This window comes from Melanaphis sacchari, unplaced genomic scaffold (genome assembly GCF_002803265.2).
Source record: "Melanaphis sacchari strain LSU unplaced genomic scaffold, SCAv2.0 Contig103_pilon_pilon, whole genome shotgun sequence".
NCBI lineage: Eukaryota > Metazoa > Arthropoda > Insecta > Hemiptera > Aphididae > Melanaphis > Melanaphis sacchari.
In genome coordinates this window covers 573,094-596,146 of record NW_020270383.1, presented here as the reverse complement: position 1 = coordinate 596,146, position 23,053 = coordinate 573,094, and the positions used below count along the sequence as shown (strand labels likewise).

Here is a 23,053-nt window from a genome sequence, read left to right as displayed (position 1 = left end):
ATATCACCTCTTATTCGTTAAGCTCCATAGATCATATTATATTAATTTATTATTTTAAATTAAACTAATCAGATATTCATACTAGAATTTATTTCATATTTTTAAGTACTTTAGGATTTTCGAGTTATTTTCAAAGTTTTTAAATCCGAAATTTAAATTTAAATTTTTTTCTAAGATATTTATATGTTTTTACAAGATTTTTGTATAAATTGAACTATTTTACACATAAAGTTTAAATATATATACATTGTATACACACGAAGTTATTCTTTATGTGTAAAGAATACAATTATAAATAGTTCAGTTTAGCACCCTTATAAATTAGATATTAACTTTGTAGTTTGGTATAAAGTGTATATTTATAGTTTGTGGTGCCAGCTCAACACCCTTCATAGAAAAAAAATTAATTTGGCCCAGAACTCGAAAAAAGAAACATAAATTCGGGGCTAAAACTTAGATAACAAATTGTGATTTTTTGGTTACAAATAATAAACTAATTTTTTAGTAAAGTATTTGATTTCAAAATTTTGATTTTGTGTTGCCAAGCTGATAGACTTCCTTAACTGTGAATAAAAAATAAAATCTATCATATCTAATATTGAATCTAGTATTTACATTCTATAATCAATGATATAATATTATATAGTACAGGTTTCTTGTTTCCGTATCAAAACTCGTGAGTGCATGTGTTGGTTAATTTTTTTTCTATTAATTTTCTTCGGTCATAGTAATTTTTTTTCACTGATAAAAAATATTCAATCTTTTTTTTTACAAGAAATATACAATCTACACAATTAAGCACAATAAGTATATGTGAGATTAGGGTAACAAAACATTATGGGGTTATGTGAATAAGAAGCTACCCATCAGTAACACTTAGTTCGTTTATTATGTGATTATTTATGACTTATTAGGATTAAGTTAGATAATCCCTACACCATTTACTTTTCAGCCTGCGACGAGGATTTCTAGAAAGTGACGGGATATGTAAGCCTTTTATTAGATGATTTTCATAGTTTTCTAATTTATTATAAAATAGTTTATAGAAAATAGCAGCTTCTTCTTCTAAATATTCAACCTACTGATTACAACGTACAATATATTATATTATAATAATATAGTTATTGAGTTTATAATGTAATATTACATGTCACAATTTAAAAATACAAAATAAATATGGAATTATTTAAGAACATTGAATGAGGTTTTAATGTTTTTTTAATAAACTTAAACAGTTTTTATATTATATTAATACAAATGTTGACAATAAATAAATATTATAAAATAAGATAGGTACCTATTTAAATACGTATTTTTCTTGAATCATAATATTCTGCTTCGACTACTAAAGCATTTGCATTACTTTGTATAGGTACTTATTTATACATTCAATTTAAGAAAAAATAAAATTTTAAAATTAAATAATTAGATGTTTATGTACGTTGCAATCATTGTTGGCTATATTAGATTTTATATTTCAATTAATTTAAGGAATTTAATTATATTATTGTATTATTTGTTTCATTGTTTAAGTTTAAACCTAAGCTAGTTCCAATTATAGGTGCTTATGTTTAGTTCCTCTTTTTGTTTTTCGTATTTTAGTACCTAATTTATAGAAATTAAATATACTTATTATATAGGTACTCAATAGTTATTTTCATTATATTTTACGAAATCCAGTAAAAGTTAAAAGACACTTGACGACAGTCGATTATTTTTGTAGAACTTCAAAGTGTTTTTGACCTATCACCAAACACCTAAATATTTAATACAATTATTGTATAAACGTTTTTTTTTTTTAAACTGTCCACTGTCTAATAAATTATATTACAATAATGATTTATAAAAGGACCTACCGATAAGGACAAATAATAATAGATAACATTATATTCTGAAACACTATATATTTAAAAAAGTAGAACATAATTAAATATATTATTAGAATATACAAATATAATTCTAGTAACTATTAAATTAGATCCTATAAGAAAAAAGTTCCTCAAGCTTTATTTTGATAAATAAATTCGATTTGTGAAATATTCTTTCAGGGTTTTTTTCGCTTGTACTTCTCGCGCAATCACTTGGGACGTGGACCGACCGTCAAGCTTCACAGACTACAGGGGTGGAAGGAAACGCCGCGTGTTCTCCGACCAGAAAATTACATTAAACCCTCAACGAGGGTTGACATCAGTTCGGATGTATTCGTGACCTATCTCGGGAATGAGGTTTGGTATTTCGTTTGTGGTCCGTTCGTTTTGACCGGCAGATAGGTAGGTACGAAAAATAAGCTATGGGGTGGGATTAATATTTCAGTTTTTGAGTATAATATGTTCTGAATACAAGAACAACGACTGTACGGCTATAATAAATGACAATAATGTCAATGATAATATGAACAATAAATAATAACCGAAATTAAAACATACCGTTAACTCGATACTCATAAACCGGGGGTGTGGACCATTTCTTCTGCAGAATAGCCCATTTGCGTCCAAAATAGAAAACATAACATTTTGATGTATAGCCTTAATGTGCTTACCATTCGGAATGAAACGTTACGTCAGCAATGTTATCGTTTAAGAAAAATTTGAAAAACGTTAATAATTTAAGAAATAATAAGGATCTTACACGTTGAATGAATTATTCTGTATGATTGTATGACTATTGATTATATTATATTTATATACCTACTTATTTACGTACATATATAAGTTCGTTAATATACTATATTTGAACGAATAAATATTAAATAATTTGTAGAAAGATCTATAAGTAAGGTAAACACATAAACACATAATAAATAATAATATGTCAAACTTGTAATAGGTATAAAAAGCTCAATATAAAATACTAATATACCTACAATGTATATGTATACAGTTTTATAGACGTATTGCATAAAAGTATTATAGTTCTATTCAGTAAGTTTATACTTCCTTCAATTTCCGGCACACCATGATGAATTTCTTTAATATTTCTCAACGGTTTTAAGTTAACTGTTTATTTTGACATACTATGTATTACAGTTTTTTTTTTTTTTATATGTATATAACACCAACTAAATAATATTTTATCTAGAAAAAATATTTCTCCTCACGTATCTAATTATCAAAATAACAAAAAACTATACATAAGATTGGTTACAATTTATAATCTGTACGAGTATCATGAATTTGTAACATTACTCTAATAGATTGGGATTTTATTGTTTCGATTAACACTAGCAACAACAAAATATTATCTTAAATTTGATTTGGCTATAATACGTGATAAATTATTGCAACGATGCATGATTATTTTATTATTTAAAAATAGGTGCATAACGGGCCTTAGTTTAATGCGGAAATGGTAAATGGGCTACGATAGATGGTTTTTCGCGTACAATCGGATTGCAAATCAAACTATTTAAAGCACGGACGAAGCCCCGGAGTTTCTCAGTGGCCTAATCCATTGACATCATACCAACAATTATCAGTTCATATTCTGCATGATCGTGTCGTCCTTTTCAACTTTGCGGTTTTACTCGCTATCAGTGCTATCAGACTAACATCTCGTTCTCCATGTACCAAATCCTGCGAGTGGCTTTTGTTTTACCTATTTTTCTTATAACGAACAGTAACAATTGCTTGTCATATCTGCGGTTACTAGTGTGGGAAATCAATCGGATCAGACTTTCATTCCTGCACTATCCAATGTTTTTTTTTTTTTTTTACGTTATTAATATTAATGTTTCTAATGTTATCTATTGTAGATATTTGCAAAGAACGTAACCGGGTTACATGGACGAACAAAATTTTCCAGTCATCGTAGTTCACAACTCACGAGATATTGCCATATGTTCCGTTGACACAATGGCAATAATAATATATAACTTATGGATATTGCAGTTTTTCAAATATAAGTAGGTATATACATTTTTATTATTTATCACGCTATAAACTTTATTATTAGCAATTAAAAATACAAGTTATACTAGATGTAGGTATACACATAGCTACTGGCCACTTGCTACCTACGTAAGATCAAGTCATGGGTATTAATAGACAGGTAGACACCTATACATACACATTATATCGCCATATTGGTTATACGATATAATATAATATAATATAGTACTACGAGACTATAAATTCATTGATTATTTACAAACAATTTCACTGATTATATTACATATATTATATCATATATATATATATATATATATATTACAATAGGTACCGTATATCTGATTTCGTAGTATGAAGTTAACATAATACAACTATAGGTACAGTTTAACATTTGGTTAAATAAACTATTAATTATAGTGATTTTATTTTTAATTTATAAGTTATACTATACGTATATTATACCGTAGTACACTCGTATCGGTCGGTTTTTGATTGTCATTATAGTTAGTTATCAATACTGTTTGTTAAATTTAAAAAGTTTATAATAATATGATATTGTTCGTCTACAAAACGCATTGTACAAGCGTTTGCGATGTTTCAATGTTTTTTTTTTTTTTATGTTATCAATATCGTTATTGCCGCTATTGGATAATGTTATACCCTATACCGCCTATACCTATATATTATATATACACATAATAGGTTATCGTGCGTCGAAAAAAAATCATCTAACAGTTTAATGTATTCACCAGCTTCTTAATTACATCGTAAATCCGTAATAACAATGTAGGTTTTGTACTGTTGAGTACGAGTAGTACAATGCGTTTTATGAATACACACTCAACATTACCTACGCTTCCGAAATGACGTTATACGAACAGTCATGATCGTCGTTTCGATAGGCAGATACTCGAAAAATAGTATGCGCATATTTTTCGTTTTCATCTATTAGATCGAAACATAAACCAACCCGTCCGTGGACGTACGACTTTTATAACGCCATGTTTTTAATAACGAATCTTGTACAGAAAAAATATAAAATGAACATAGTTTAGTTCAAAAAGTAAAAAATATCACCATAGTAGTATCTAACTATAATACTATTATATATGTTTTTACAATCCATTACCTAACCATCCTAACCTATAGATTTTTCAATTTTTGGCTCAACGACATAGCGGCGTAAAACGTGTAAAAATCACACGATATATGCGTTAAAATCGGTTGGAAATAAGCTCCAATATAAAATTTTGCACAATACTTGACAAAAATTCCAGGTATAAAAAAAAGGAATATGATTTGTACCGATATCAATATTTTTTTAAATATTTAAAATCGTAAACAATCAATAATAAGTAAAATTATAATCGTGATTAGTTATTGCCTTTAAAGTAATTAAATTAAATAAATTAACACGGTGATAATTTTTTTAATACAAACTTTCTATGTAAAAGTTGATTTTTTAATCTCGCTTTTTCCAGGTAACTCTAGATTCTATAGGAATTGTTTCGTTATGTTAATATTTGTCCATTATAAAATTCTTTAATTTTGAGTTTGAGGAAGAACTTAAAAATATGAAATAAACATTTTTAATTTTGGGAATTCACATAAATTACTCCAGGAATTGAGCAATGAGCAAAATAAAATTGGTCTTTTGAATGCCAATATGATTCAGCTTTAATTTGTAGTTAATATTCTTGTATTTGTAATTTCAGCCTAAAGTTCGGAAGAAAATTATCGGTTATTACCGAATACCGATTATCATATTATTGTGTTACTATATGTGTCATACAAAATACTGGTTTTGGAAAACCACTTTTATCATTGTTTCGTATTTATATTAATGGCAGAAGACAGTTTTTTTTAACTTCGAGCTGTTACTTCACATTACCCTCGGAGTACACGGTCCACCAATGTAGTCAACTATTCCTTTTCTTTTTTCTATGATTGTAAATAGTATTAACGGTGAATTAAAATATGTCCGTCTACTAAGGATATGGAGACGATAAAATAGTTTTTCGGGCTAATAAGCTACTTTATGGTATTTCAACGATACTAAATTTTATTCTACGACATTTATGTATCCTAAATCCTCTGCAAAACAAATATACAATTAATGTAACAGTTTTGGAGTCTCTAGATAAATCTGTTACTTATCTAGGTTTGGTTTTCTGTTATATGCTTAGCTTTAACGTAAATATAAAGAAAGCCTGCAGTGAAATCTTAAAATATTAGATTTAATTAAATGCGTATAAACTGTATTTAAACTGGCAATACTTTTAGAAGGCTCTATGTTTTTTGCCTACTTTTTAGACCAATATTCGAATACGACTCGGTTATTTGGAACCTTAATATCTACTACGTATAGCTTAATAATGTTTGTAGAGTGAGTTACAAAAAACGTTTTTAAAATATGCCAGTATAATGCACTTATTATGATTGAATGTCTTACACATAATTACTCAACAGTGCTTTGTAGACATTACATTTTTGACCAAACTATTGAACGGACCAATTGATTTACTTTACCAATTGTCTTAAATTCCTTTTAATTTTCCTTCACGCTTTACCCAAAACCATATTGTTTTTAATCAGTAGAATATCTTAATTATGGTTTTAATGAATCACTTGATCGTTGTATGCTATTATAATCCCTCCTTATATATTTCAAATAATGATTTAATTTTTCAATTAAGAGTATTCTACACGTTTATTGCTAAAAATTATTTTGATTTAAAATTAAAAAAAAAAAGTTGTTTTTACATTTATATTTTTTTAAATTATGATTTAAATTCAGTAAACATTAAAATCATTTAAAAGTGTAAATTTTTTTTTCAGACGACTTTTTTGAAAGGTTATATCAAACATGTATTGTTTAACAATTCTCTATTTTTTCTTTTTTTCTGGAGTTTTGAATATTATTGTAAATTGTAATAAAACAAATTTCAATTATAAAGCGTTTGTTTTGGTGTGGATGTGTTATAGAAGAGGGGAGGAGAGCAAGGCTTCAACTAGCAATGTTTGGTAAAGTATATAGATAAAAGAATCTTAAATACGCTACTCCTATAGACACGTTGATAATCGTACAATATTGGATCAATATTGGAAATTGCAAGCACTCAGTATGAAGTGAACACACAGTATTTTAATATATCAAGTACATTATGATTATTTTGTAAATATAATATATTTTTATAATATATTATAATAATCAGCGAAATTTTCACATTTTTAAACGGTAAACTTATATTGTAGGTACAGATAGAAAACGTATCATAACTAATTTACATTTAATAGAACTTAATAAGTCTACAGTTTAAATAACATAAAACTAATAATTTTCGACAAATTATATTTTATGTGCATACATTAAAAAAAAAAAAAAACAAATGTATTCAAAATCAAGTAAAAATGTTTAATCGAGCTTTCGCTGAACGGGTATTGAAAAGTTAGATACTGTGACACGTGGTTATATTAAATTATAATAAATAATGTCGAGCACTAATGAGTATTGTTCAGGTGAAATAATTAAATGTTGATGAATTTCTTATATAAATTAAACACATTATTTAATTAATATAGTTATAGTTTATACTAAAAAATAAATAAATAAAAATATTCAAACCAAATTTACATAAGATTTGATTTAAGCTTTGTACTAAATACATATATATACACATATATTTATTGTGTATTAATATTATACACGCAGCATAAAAAGAATTGATGACACGACGTTAAATTACTTCAATACAAGTATTTATAAGTATTTGTATGTTTTGAACGTGTAAATCACCGAAGTGTACAATTGATACAACTTCCCAGTAACGTCGGAGCTTGAAAGTAAATAAAATACGATAGTATAATAAAATTTTGGTACACTTATCTGATAAGTAAAGGAAATCGTATGAAAATAAAACAATTTCACAAAAAAAAAAAAAATGTTCCAATTAAAAAACGAAAAACTGCATGGTGGAATTAAAAAGTATTCTCATTCCTCCAGAAAAGTATCGACATTTTAAGCATTAATAGTTCTGAACCACATAATAAACAATTAAGATGATAAACAAAACAGTGATTTTTGCATAGATTTTTAAAATAAAAAACGCTTGTGAAAATGCCGAAAAATAATAATTGCAAATTTGACGGTCGCCCGATAATATTATCATTATAGAATTTAAAATCGAGATAGCTACCTATATAAAATATTATAAAAAGAAAGATTATAGTTATATATCAGGTACATATATTAGTCACTATTCCTCGTGAGGTGAACAAATATTCGTTGTAATATAGATAAATAATACACTCCGAGGCAAACAGAAGAGAAGGTCAAAATTGCTATTATAAATTATTTAATATGTTTAACAAGTTACTGATTACGTGTGTACTTGTCTTGGTAGTGCTTGTGTAGCAGTCTTAAGTTCGTTCGAACATCAATTGTTTATCATGTTGTCGAAAAATCACTGTTCAGGGTAGGAGATTATATCACTTGTACGATTTATAATGATTTCTAACAAGCCACCATTCTTCACGACCTCCTGTAAAGCTTTTACATTAGCATCAGCTTTCAATTCTTCCGTTGACATCGAATAAGTGCAAGGCAACATCACTTTTTGAACGTCAATAAGAACGGACGATGCTGGCTCTTTGATTTCTTCTGAAATGTATGTGGGTTCGAATGGCTTGTTTTCGATGATGGGTTCAAGAGCGTCCAGGCTGGGAAGATATTTCTTTTTCTTGACGACGGTGGCAAATAGTTTGGCTGCGGAAAAACAAAAAAGGAATAAAATAAAAAAAAAAAAACTAAAACTAAATAAATAACAAACATAGCGAAAAATACCCAATTACAACGAAGCAAGTATATACATGTAAATATACATGTAATATATATCTTTATGTGTAGTTTAGACACAAGCATTTAAACCATTCCAATGAATTTGTTTGATCTACTTCTTCTAGCCTTCCTCTACTTTTAATTTTTTAACATTAGAATACAACAATCAGATACGGACTATCTTATATGCTTTTTAAAATACGTTATCAATATTAAGTGAATTACGATTAATCATTTTGTAAACAATTAAATATCGAAGATTCAAATATTTCGTCAAACAGAATATGAACAGCATAGTGTTAATTCTGTGTATTATAGTTGGGAGATGATAACGATGCAATCTTTTGCAGATCACTATTCCGAAACTTTCAATTTAATACGATTTTTTGGAGAGTCGATAGATTGAACAGTGCACATTTATACTACAAACATAATAACATAACAGAAACCACCAAAATAGTCGAACAGGGAGAGAGATTATGGCGAGTGATGTTGGACATCTATACTATTTACCTAAACATACATTAAGTATTATAATTATTTCAGAATTATTTTTTATTAATGCGTTAAATATTATGCATAGGACCACTTGAATACAAACAGTTATTGGTATTAATTTATGGAAATAAATATAATATATTGCAACACGTTTTCAATTATATATTATAATTTATACTAATTCTTAAAAAAAAATATTATCTTTATGTTATTATAGAGTAGATAAATTAAACAAATATCTATATTATTTTAATTATTAGAGACTTTTATATCCAAAATACAATAGTACAATTTTAAAATGTTAAAATTTCATCAACTTAATCATTGTAAATATAATTGTCTTGGTACATAACAAAAAAAAAAAAAAATAAAAATAATTAAACAAACTGTAATTATAAAATAAACATTATTTCTTAATAAATTTAGCACTTAAATTTAAAGCTATATTTAAAATCATATCATACCTAAATAAATAGGTCTATAAAAAAGTTTTAAATTATTTTTATTTTTTTAAATTATAAATTAATTTTTTAAAACAAAATAAAATCTTATAAAATTAATGAATGTATAAATTGAAATACTTTAAATAAAGCTCAAGAAAATATAGTTTTTCAATTTATATAGGTCATAAAATATTTACAATGATTTATCATAGTCAATATTTGTAAACTATCTTTTGACTAGCTATAACTTAAAATAATATATTTCATTTTCTACAGTTAATATAATATAAATGTAATTTCTTAATATTTAAATATCAAATATTTAATTAAAATAGCGTGAAAAACAAATTTAGAAATCATCTAATTACGTAGCTTCATTTATAAAATATGTGTACAAAATTTAAAATATTAATTTAACAACATTTCTCAAATACATAAGGGAATAGAATAAAATACTATTTATTTTTAAATTCTCTCAAGTATTCTTATTATACGGGTTTCACTGTACAAAATTATACATTAACTAATAGTATCAAATAAACATGTTTCATATATTTTTGTTCGTTAATATTATAATAAACCCTATCTGTAGTTTGTTGATTGATTTAAGTATTAAAACTAAGCTAACCAATGATACTTTCTACATTTTTAATATATCTAATTGACATTAAACGGTAACATTTTACTTTAGATATCTAATAGATTATTTTTAGAGATATACTTAACAATAATATGTTACAATTGTTTAGCATATTATACCAATTCTTAATTTTCTGTGCTTAATATATAAATTTAAAAATTACTAAGAGTATTTATAATTGTATCAATAATAAAACTTAATATAAATTCATTAATAACATACAATATTTGTGGCTATAATTAATAATATATATTAGATGTATTACATATAAATTTCATTGAATTAATAATTTAATTGTTGTCTATACAATTATTATTTTGATTATAAAAATATATTATTTATTTTCATAATTATCCTAAATATATTATATATATTAAAATGAATTTGTGAAATAATAAAAAATAATTGTTCAACAATGAAGTTAATTTTGTTCCTCTAATAAAAAAAATTATAGATAAATAAATGAACAGTCAACAATAAAATATTTACTATAAAAAATAAATCTAAGGTACTTGTCTTATATGCCATGTACAGAATAATTTCAGTGATGTATGCAACTACTTACCAGTAAAAAATTTACCAAAAACTGTTGAAATATATTTTTAAAACTTTACAAAAATCAAATTAATTATCAGTCTTTTCACACTAATGTTTCCAAGTTCAAATATAATATTACAATGAGCCAAATGAATTAGTTTAAATGTGAGGAAAGAAAAATAAGCTTATACAAAAATAGCTTATTTTAATGATTAATAACAAGAAAATTAACCGGTAATCACTTAAGAAATAGATCACATACTACAATATTTGTTATGCAGCATAAAAACAAGTACCAAAATTTAATTAATAAAACACAATGGTGTTTGGCAGTGAAAGATACCGAAGAAATTAATGTGCAACTTATTTTTCCAATCAAGTGCAATTTATACATAAATATACTCCCCTTACTTAGGCCTTATTAAATTTTAAAAATGGTTCACAGGGTTTAAACTTTAAATCTAAAGTACATGAAAAACTTGACAAATCTGGCAGTGAACAATTTCTGGATTCCCCCAGTATTTGTATATGTTTTACTTGTCACGGCACTCTGCTAACCAAACCACCACCTGAACACATATCCTGTTATTGTTTGAGGAGCTCACTTCAAAAACTCAGGCAGTGTATACTCGTGGCTAGAAGGCAGCTTGAGTTCAGCAGAATATGAATTAGCTATGTGTTATAAAAAAAATTTGTTTAATAATAAAAAACGAAATAATGATAAAAATGTGTAATGTATATTAGTAAAAACTAAATACAAATTGAAATGATAAAAGAAATTATTTTGTTTGAATAAATTAATAAAAATATTAGGGAAGTTATTAGAAAATAAAAGACTGTTATTCATTTTAATTTTATTTTTTTAACAAAAATCAGAACTATTTTAATTTATGTATTAAAAAATAAAATAACAATAATGTAGCAAAAAAATTATATGAAACATATTGCAATGCATCAAATTTTTACTTGAGTTTAACTAGATTCACAAATTTCCAAAATTTTTAGTAAAAATATTCATTTTGAGAATAAATAATAAACAAAAAAAAATTGAATTTTTTTAATAGAATTATGTATGCATTATTTTTTTATACAATATTAATTATGCAAATACAATTACTATTTAAAATTATTTTCAAGATTATAGTGATCATTGATCAATAATTATGCGATATCAGGACAATAATTTCAACACGTTATTCCACAGATTTGAAAGAATGTGAACACAATCAAATATTTTCTAAATCTATAAATTGATTAATTTGGAAAAGGATACTTTTCACTAAGTTTTCAGAATGGTTTTGTGAAAGCACTTCGAAATATTTTAGGCAATATTATTATATTAACGTATGGTAAAATAAAAATAAGAATTTTACTTACTGATGTATGACATAACAATATTCTACTATGAATTTAAATATAATAAAATATTATATATCACTCTATTTATGAATAAATATATAATATACATAAAATACAAATAAATTAGATATCAAAAGTGAGTAGATAATAGAACTTTTTACAGAAATTAGAAAATAGAACACTGTGTCATACAACAAACTTAGATCAGTTAAACACTATAAAAATTAAAAGTAATAAAAATGTTTTCGTATAAAATATTCTAAAACAATTTATTTTTAAGTTATATCAAATATTTCATTCTATATGCATCATAAATTGTTTTTAAACAGTAAAATTGATATTTTTTTTATACAAATTAAACTAAGACTTAAGTAAATATTTAAACAATGTTTAATTATTTTACCCTGTTTAATGTTTTATTACAATTTTGATACATATTCAATAACTATGCATATCATACTTTTTACTTCTCTAATAAATTACTTATAATTTAAATAATATACCTATGAGATTTGATTTATAATTAATGTTGGTATTAAAATTGCAAAGAAAATATATTATTAAGAAACATTATAATCAAGCTAAATGTTTTATTGATTAGGATTTATAATAGTTTGTACGCAATATTTAAATTTTGAATATCTCACTTACATTCATTCTATTACTAAATTCAAAAAGGAGAGCCAATAAAAATAAAAAGTAATACACGTCATCACATTTGATTTTCTATAATTTGTATTACAGACATTATTAATAATTTTAAGTAAATCAATTTTAATGAAAAAAACTAATATTTCACAATATTACTTTTTTTTTTTTAATTGACCAGTTCATAATTAAAAACTGTATTAATTCTAAAAACAATTTTAAGCAATACACACCTAGTAAATATATCAAATATGTTTCATCTAAAAATTAAAAAAGGACATTGAAACTAAATATAATTATCTTAACACAGACAACAGATGGTTCTATGAGCTCACTTTAATCATACTACTAAACCAGGAATAATCAAATGTAAATTAAATGAATTGTTTGAAAAAAGCTACTGAACTTAGCAAAAAGATTTACCATTAAAAATAAATTTATAGAATTATTATTTGTGGTAACTTCACAGTTCTATTAAACTCAATTTTAAGCTTATTAATTAATTATTAACTATATATATATTAAAATATACATTGGAAAAAAGAGGACTTTCAGATCACCTTAACATTCAGACATTATGTTAATTTAAAAACAAAATGTTTATATCATCTTTTTTAATTAAAATTGAGTAGAGAAAAATTTATACTTACAATAATACTATGGTTATTAATGATCATTATTTTTTAAAAGAGAGAGGCTATCAGTCTAATTTTTTTAGTTATGTAATATATATATATGTATATGTATATATAAGCATAGATTTAGTTATTACCTTCCTTAAGTCCATTTTCTGTAAATGATCTCCAATTATCTTCTTTTGTCCAATCAGGTTCTAGACCATCTATCAGACACTCAGTTTCATTTCCCACAGTGGCTTCAGAATCTATTCTACTTGAAATACTATTTACAGAACAGGTGTTCTCAATAGGCATATCCTTATCCATTGTTGTATCATTCGACTGATTAACTTCTAATTTTGGAACTATCTCTAGATCAATAGGACTCTCTTCAACAAGTTCGTGATTTTCTATTTGAATAGACATATTTTCAACAAGTTCATGATTTTCTATCTTAATTGACGTATTTTCAACAAGTTCATGATTTTCTGTCTGAATAGACATATTTTCGACTAATTCATGATTTTCTGTCTGAATAGACATATTTTCAACAATATTTGTGATGTTATCAGTCTCTGAATAAACATCTTTATTTGGATTACTAGGTTCAAATTCACTTAATTTGGGTACATCAATAATATTGTCAGCTTTGGTCAATATATTTGAATTTGATTTATTTAAAGTACTTGAAATGCCACTCAGAGAATTTTCAAAATGGGTAATTTGATCTAAAGTATTTACCGTTTTTTCTAATAGTAATTCAGTATTTTTTGTTTGATCATCATTTTTATCTGTAAACTCATTTGATTGTAATTTATGAGACTCATCAGAAGAATCATTTTTATTTCCCTCAACTAAATGTGATTCCTTTGATGATATTTTGGAAACTGTATGGTTTAAAACATCTGAAGTTAACTGCAGTTCAAATGTATCATTTATATTATCCTCAGTTGAATCAGATTTACTTTGTCTTTGTTCTACAACAGGGGTAATATTATCATTTTTGTTGAAATCTAAAATTCCTTCAATTTCATTTGAGATGGATAAATCATCACTTTTACTCGATAAAACTTTTGTTGTTGGTATAACATCAACTATGGTCGGTGCAACATTACTTGTACTTGGTACAGCTTCACTTGTACTTGGTACAGCTTCACTTGCATTTGGTACAGCTTCACTTGCACTTGGTACAGCTTCACTTGTACTTGGTACAGCTTCACTTGTACTTGGTACAACTTCATTTGTACTTGGTACAGCTTCACTTGTACTTGGTACAGCTTCACTTGTACTTGGTACAGCTTCACTTGCACTTGATACAATTTCACTTGAACTTGTACTTGGATTAACTTCACTTCTGGTTGATGCATTACTTGTATCAAATTCTACATCTTCATCATCGCCATCATTTTCCCAATCTTTTAATAACTCGTTTTGTAGTTTAATTTTTTTAGCATCTGACGACAATTTAGTCTTTACATTTTTTCGTTTATTTGTAGTAGAAACAGGCGATTTCTTGACTACTTTTTCTTCAGTATCATTTTTATGCGATGCCATATGACGTTTTAGAAGATCATAACGATTAGTTGTATAAGTACAGTTGGGTTTTACATGACAAGCATAACCACTTGCTATTGGTGTTCTAATGGGCGTATGGAGTTTTACAACTCTTGATGGAGGTGAAGTTTTTTGTTTGCTAAGAGAAGTTCGTTTCGATTTTGGTGTAGATACAAATAGTTCTTTAGGTGTAGGTGCTGGCAAAGACATTCTACTAACTTCTTTTTTCTTGGGCTTCATAACATTAGATGGGGTGAAACATTGCATGATGGACTTTAAATGTTCTTCTGATTTTTCTATAGTTTCAAAAATGAAAATATCACCTCCAATACGCCTTTCTATTGATACAACATCCTTTTTAAAGTTTTCCATATCAAATTTACCTAATACTGGTAAACCTTTCTTTTGGTTCTTATGTAAAGCTATAAAAAACAAGAAAATAAATATTGTTAGATATGTATTATAATGTATAAATATGTATTATAATTTAAAAATTAATACTTACATATCCCTCTTTTAATATGATCAATTTTAAGAGGACATGAGTATGGGGTTATTTTATCGTCTTTGACAACAACTTCACTATAAATATAAATAAAAATCAATTAATGTCATAAAAATATAAAATTTATTGTTTAATATTAACTCACTATTTGTCTTCTTGTATAAATTGAACCACGGCGATAGGGTTTACCTTGTTAACGTATTCTAATAGTTCATCTGGAATTGTAAGCGGATCTACGACTATGCCAGGCCACCAATAACGATTGACCACTTTTACCCAAACTTCCGTACCATATGAGTATGGCATGGTTTTTTCACTCATTTTTGCACGTTGGTATTTAATCACCTATAAAAAAGTTAAACATTTAGTGTTAAATTTGTACAAGCCACAAACAAAAACAAATACAAAATGATAAAATAATAAATGATGAATTTGTTTAAGCATATTTAAACACCTTTAAAAAAATTAAGGCTTTTAACTTAAATTAACTCCATACCACAGAAAGATCTGAATAGACACATAAACTAAAACACCAAAATACCTTAAATAACTAGAAATATTATTATAGTTGAATATCATAAGATATTTAAAAAAATCAAAAAAAAAAAAAAAACATTAAATAATAAAGGATACTAAATATTAATTTTGATTGTAAATAGTATATATTTTTATCTTAGAACTTGATTAAAATCATATAATTGAAAAAATTCTGATTTAAACTATAAACTATAAATAAATTTCAATTCTATTTTTAAGCTCTAATTTAACAAATAACAGTGAAACTTTAGGTATTAGTAGCATTTTTTTGTATTAATTATATATAATGAACCTAGGTACCTACAAAATAATACTTTTATTAAACTGATCTTTGATAACTAAAGTGCAGATTTCCATGCAATCACATACATTTTTTTTATTTTTCTGCATATTTTTACAAAACTCAAAATGTATTGCATATAAAAGCAAAAATTAAAAATAAATATATAAAATAATATTTTGTCAAGTAGAAATATTAAAAATAATTTTGTTGACATTAAATAATAACCAGAACATGGATTTATATGCAATAGCATATATTTTTCCTTTTCACTTTTTTGTCAATTATTTTCACAAATTATAATAATTTAAATCTAATGATGAAGAAATTTTATTTGTATATGTCTGCATATTTTAACACAATTTGAAATGTATTGCATATAAAAGCGAAAATTTTTTATAAAGGTAATTAGTATATAAAATTAATTAATTATAATAAGTTGTTTAATTTGTGAATTTTATATAAATAAAAATAAGTTAATTACATATTTGTTGCATATTTTTATGATTTTTACTGCATATTATATGGCATATTTCGATACCTTTTAGTGCATAAAAATTTATGCTCTATAAATAACAAATCAGTAATAAAATTACTATTTAATATAAATTAATATAAGCTTAAACAGCTAGGTTAACCTTAATAAAAATTTCAAAAAAATATTAAATTGATTTATTTTGATATTTTCTATAGGTACCAAAAAAAAACAAAGAAACACTTAATTTTTTTTAAATAATTTAAAAAATAATACTTTGATATTTTTATGTTACCCAAATGTGTAAGTATAAATAAAAACCGTTAGTGGAGAGGTGTAGAAATAACAATGTTCTACTATTTAGGTCAATACTAATTTATATTATTTTATATTTTTATTGTGGCTACTAATCAAAAATTAACTTTTTTTTTTTTTTACAAGACCCAAAATGAAAATAAGAACAATTTTTTCAAATACTTTTAGTCAGTATCTATTCAAAATAAGAATAGATTCTAAAAATTGTCTTATAAAAATTTGTATTATAAAACACTATTTTCAAATGCACATGACTGATATAAATACACTTAAAAATAAATTCTACTTAACATAAAATTTGCAGATATAATCTGTTCAAATTAAGAAATATAGTTTGTAACTAATTATTGTGCAGGGGTATGGCTTCATTTTACACAGTAGACTAGTGAATCATAAGTTATGATAGTGTAGAGATAGACAAACAGATGCTGTCAGACACTAACATCTGACAAAAACTAGTTGCTGTCGACTAAGTTTATTAACTAGAATAGAGTAAATATGAGCAATATTATAATGGAGTATCAAAATTAATACCAACAAAAATCTGTACAAGTCATTTTCATGCTTAAGATTTCTTAAAGAATATCTTTAACTAATATTTTAGAACATTCCTATTCTTATCCAAACTGAAATAAAAATAATTATGTATAATACTTAATAAAAGACTAACTCAGGGCCCCTATTTGAAGAAAAAAAGAAGAAAATTATAACTTCTTACTAATGACACATGGTGATAGAAGACAAACAGTTCCTTATTTTTACCTCCTGTCAACTCTAAATTAAAACAATAAGCGATAAATGATTTCATCAGTATGGTCAATCTATAATATATTTAATCTATAGTAGGACATATGCAGGTCAATATTCTCTTCAGTATTTATTGAATATGTTTTATCCTCAAAGTAGCCTTGTGGTTCATCAGTACTATAAAAATCTAAATACTATGAGAATAATCATGAATTATTAATGTAAGTAATAATTAAGTATTTTACTTGTGATCCAAAATATTAAATATTTTATGTTTTAATCAAGATGTGTGTTTAAAATTTCAATTTTAAGTTATATATTTTGATTTTGTAATTTTGTTACCACTATATATTATTTTATTTTTTAAAAAATCTGTAGATATAGAAGTATATTGAAAGAATACAATGTAATTATTTAACATTGTATAGGTACTTCATGTATACAATTAATTTATATAATCAACTATTTGTATCAATCTCAAAAATCATAATTAAATTTAAAATTATTTCATAGTTTACTCATGTATAAAACAACAAGTATATTATAGTAGAACCTTGATTATTCAAACTAATTGGGAACGTACTTAGTTCAGATATGCAAGAGTTCGCATATTATAAATTTAAAAATAAATACAATAAACAAATTTTTAAACATAGTTAAATATTTTATATTATACATTATTATTATTATTTAAATAGTATTATTTACATTATATAATTAGAAATAGGTAAAATACATACATAGGAACATCATATTTTTTTTGACAAAATTATCGATATGAGTGTTTCAACGAATTTTAATGTTTGGATAATAGTGTTTGTATAATCAAGGTTCTAATGTATATACTGTATGTTTATAATCTATATACAAGCTTGAAATTATGTATGTTTATAATTGGGTCGTTTATAGTATAGAGTAATTGTAATTATTGGGAACAAGAAGCAATAATTTAAATTTGTTAAATCAGAAGTCTTTAACCTTTTTATATAGCTGGTAAAGATTGAGATACACTTAGGCATTAGCCTGAAAAATAAAATTTTATTTTTAAAACATTAATTAATTTGTCGGGTTACATGTTGGAGACCCTTGTGTTAAATAATTATTCAATAATGTAATACAAAAATAAGTATAAACTAAAAATGCTAAAAGTAGTTGTACCTTATTTGTAAAATGTAAGGATAATGTGTTGTAAAATAAATGTCATTACAAATACTTATAAAACTAGGTAATAAAATGCATATTTTTTTATGTAATCATATTTTATTACATAGGAATTAGGTTAAATGTTTGAATACTTGGTATCTGTGGGTTAGAATAGCATTAGACTATTAGTCTTGGTGTTATGAATTATAACACTATGTTAAATTCTATTTGTAATATAATATAAAACAAAAATAAAGATAATTGGTTTAAAAGATACATAATACACTAGGCCTATATAAAAGAAAAAAAAGATACAACTGTAATGTGTTTTTTTAACAAATTATAAACAAAATAATTGTTGAATGTAATATAACTTTGGGTTATTGCTTCAATAGGTAATATTATATACATAAAATTTAATTCTAGCGACTGCCTGTTGGAGTATGGCTAAACTACAAGTTAGGGGTAAGATAAAAGTATATTTTTTTCATTAATGTTTGTCAGTACCTATTTTGTATTTTATTTTAATATATGTAGATAGATATCATTATTAAGAATTTATAAACATAAGTATTGATACAAGATCAAATATTCTAAGTACTTTACAATATATTTTCATTTAAATCAAAAACCTATTAGTAGTTGAACCTAGTTATCCAAAAAACAAATCTAAACATTTTTATAATGAGAAAAAATGACAAATTTATTTTAAAGCATTGGTGATGTTTACAATACATGTTGGATAATGAGAACCAGTATCATTTTTGACCAACGATCGGTGTGCGATACGAACTAAGAAATCTATATTAAAATCGTATTTTTCGAAAGCACTGATCGGGTCCACTATCTTGCTACATATACTTGTTGACGGATATCTGTCGCGGGGAAACAAAAACAGTTGATGGGTGCTCACCTACCTACCTACCATAGAAAACATCGTAAATCAATGCCCAATAGTAGTAATGAACTCGGCGACTTAATTACAGCACTTACCTAGAACGTACGTCGAATTCGTGGATCTGTATATATACAGAAGTTTAGAGATATTGTATGGCGTCTGGCCGAGTGTGTTAACGCCGGCGATCGAGTGTATGCGCGTCTGTTTCGTTCGTTCGTGGTAGGATGTTTATTGTAGCAATCGTCTTAGATCAGTATGTTTAGAATAAGTGATACGTGCGATATTAGATAAATTATACTTTATTTGAACTGCGTTGTCTGCACAGTTTTCACGGGCAGCCAAAATGAACTGTAATGTAAATTGTAAATTATAATAATATGGACATGGGCTAGAATGGAAGGTTTGGCAGCGACCGAAAAGAGAAAAAACAAACACAAATTCCTGCGCATGATAATGGAACTGTACAGTGTGGGCAACCTAGTGTAACGCGACGCCATGTTATACCGATCGACCGACGTGTTCGGTTACCACGACCATAAAATAATCACCTAATCTCACGAATACCAAGTTTAGTAAATTAGTTGGTTACCTCCATAGAGTAAAAAAAAATAAACCTCCTCAGTTCTCGTCATTTAATGATTTTAATGTCATTATTGGAACATTGATCAACGGACCGTATTATTTTGATAGGTAGGTAATAGTTATTAATAATTGGTATTCTACAATATTAAGTAAAATTATATGTGTTACACTTTCTGGTACTGGTTTGTTATAGCCCCACAATCTATATTATAACAATAAACACATCGTGTAAATATAAAATAATTCAATGGAAAATACATATTACGTAGCATTACTATAAGCAGTGTTGGGATTAGATAAGTACTTTTTTTATCTAGATAAAGATAAAAATAATTTAATAAAAATACATCCAAATAATGATGAAAGATAGCTAAACTCAAATGTATCTAGATGAAGATAAAAAAATATATTTTTATCTAGATAAAAAAATTGATAATTTTTTTTTAAAACGTTAAAGTCTTGCTTTTTGAGAGTTTGCTTTAGATATACTTTAGTACTTTAATACTATTTAAATACATGGCATATGTAATTATGTCTGAGATAGATACTTTTATTAGTGAATAAGTTTAAATGAAAAGATATTTTCAACATTAAGTATAAATATTAAATATGTCTCAGTAAATTGTGATTTTTGTGAACTTGTAAACTTTCAGTTTTTCTATATATTTAAATTTATATTAGTAGACATACAATTTTGATAAAATATTGTTTTATATTATATACCTATTTAAAATACTATGTGTATTGAAAAGTATATACTATAGGTACTATATTATTATATATAGGTATTGATTATTAAATTTTCAAATATTAAATTATTATTATTAATAAATAAACTGACAAAAAAAATTGGATTTTCTTTTTTTTAATAGGTACATGCAAATTTATCTAAATAGATTTATCTAGATGGATGATTTTTATTATCTAAGATAATTATTTAGATGAAGTGCAACTATTTATCTAGATAAAATAAAAGGTAATTAAGTAATTATCTATACAAGCCTCAACACTGACTATTAGATACCAAATAATCGATCATATAATAATTGAGACTTAAAAGATGTAGCAGAATTTTGAGAATAACATAAACCATATAATTTTTTTTATACATTTTTAACATTATAATATGTTAAAAAATTTTTTTAATATTTTATCATCGAATTATTCGATTAGGTAATAAATATCAATAAATAAATTCATTATTTTATATTAATTATACGATGTGTTCATTATTATGTGTATGGCGGGGCTATAATAAATTAGTACCCACTTTCTTTTTATTTTCATTTTGGTTTTTATAACTCAATTAATAATGATTTATTAATTTGATTAACCAACTAGGTATTTTAAATTTCAAAATCAAATCAATGTATAAGTAAACAAGTTAATAGTAATAGTCCCTATTATCTACCTACTATCTACTAATTTAAAATACACTTCGCACCTATTGGCTATATCGGCGTTTCTATGTAGATATATTTTTATATTTTATACGCGGAATCTACTTTTACCTTCAGTTTAATGGTGGAACCTCTTCTTTGTTTCAATGGTTTTAATGCAACGTTGTTTACAACAAAAATAATAAAAGTTGAATATAATAATAATAATGTTTATTTAATTGGAAATATACTTTTCAAAATTAACTAGAGTTTCTTAAAATAACAAACAAATTGAATGATGAGATGTTTGAAACTACTTTTTATAATAATTACAGATAAACTTAATATAGTATTTTATTGATTAAAGTTGAATTTTCATGTTAGGTTGGGTATCAAGTCTATCGCGGTATTTCATTTTTGTCGATAGGTATACATAAATTGAGAACTCCGTTTAACACATAGGTACAAATAGTTTTAAAAGATATAAATTGCAAATATAGTTTTTATTGTACAAATATTTTTAATTTAATTAACTACTATTTGGTATTAAAATTTAAAATATATTTTTAAAACTTGCACGACTAACAGAACTATTTTTACTAGTTGTTGCCATCTTTGGTAAAATTATAGTAAGTAGTTTTCTTGAATGTTTTGAAAAAAAATCAATTAGGTTTCGCGGAATCCTTGAATGAATCCTGGGTTTTTGTGGAAAATAGTTTAAGAAACACAACTATTTAATTGAAATATTATTTATTATACTTTAACTATATAGTTACCTAATTCATATAATTTCTAGTTTTAGCATACCAATAATGTTTTCATAATTTTTGTTTAAATAAGTATGGACTACTTAACAGTTTACTATAATGTATAATAATATAGGTAAATAAAATAGTTTTCACTTTTTTTTTAGGATATCATTAATAAGTTTATACCTACAAATTCTAAATGTCTTCATTCAAATTCCAAGCTTGAATTTTATTATAATCGTTAGGTAACTTTTATGCTATTTTATAAGTAATTAATGCTAATAAATTTATTTTTAGAAATTCATAACTGATATAATATTAATTTCAAACAATGGACCCGATGCCTATTATATAATAATAATAATGTAAATATCATACAATAAGTTCATTTAAAAAAGTACAACATTTTGTTTAAATTATTTC

The 23,053-nt window shown here is 25.0% G+C and overlaps 1 protein-coding gene across 2 annotated transcripts; it reads right to left on the bottom strand.

Moving 5' to 3' along the window:
- Positions 1 to 8,110: 8,110 nt before the first annotated feature.
- Positions 8,111 to 20,342, bottom strand: LOC112602286 (chitinase-like protein PB1E7.04c). Of its 2 annotated transcripts, none has more exons than XM_025350283.1 (5): positions 20,016 to 20,341; positions 15,671 to 15,870; positions 15,526 to 15,602; positions 13,622 to 15,442; positions 8,111 to 8,652 (listed from the first exon to the last, which is right to left on the bottom strand). In XM_025350283.1, the coding sequence occupies exons 2-5, from the start codon at positions 15,844 to 15,846 to the stop codon at positions 8,351 to 8,353; spliced, it is 2,376 nt and encodes a 791-aa protein (XP_025206068.1). In that variant the 5' UTR covers positions 15,847 to 15,870; positions 20,016 to 20,341; the 3' UTR covers positions 8,111 to 8,350. The 2 variants fall into 2 exon arrangements, with proteins under 2 accessions (XP_025206068.1, XP_025206077.1); XM_025350292.1 differs by lacking the exon at positions 8,111 to 8,652 and adding an exon at positions 10,741 to 11,514 and having other exon boundaries at positions 20,016 to 20,342.
- Positions 20,343 to 23,053: the final 2,711 nt, after the last annotated feature.

Bases quoted from the DNA above. Each gene is read 5' to 3' on its own strand.
- LOC112602286 (XM_025350283.1), bottom strand. From the start codon at position 15,846: ATGAGTGAAAAAACCATGCCATACTCATATGGTACGGAAGTTTGGGTA. The intron at 15,443-15,525 runs GTAAGTATTAAT...TGTTTTTTATAG, and splicing joins TCATATTAAAAGAGGGATAT to CTTTACATAAGAACCAAAAG. The intron at 8,653-13,621 runs GTAATAACTAAA...GTTTTTCCGCAG, and splicing joins AGAAAATGGACTTAAGGAAG to CCAAACTATTTGCCACCGTC.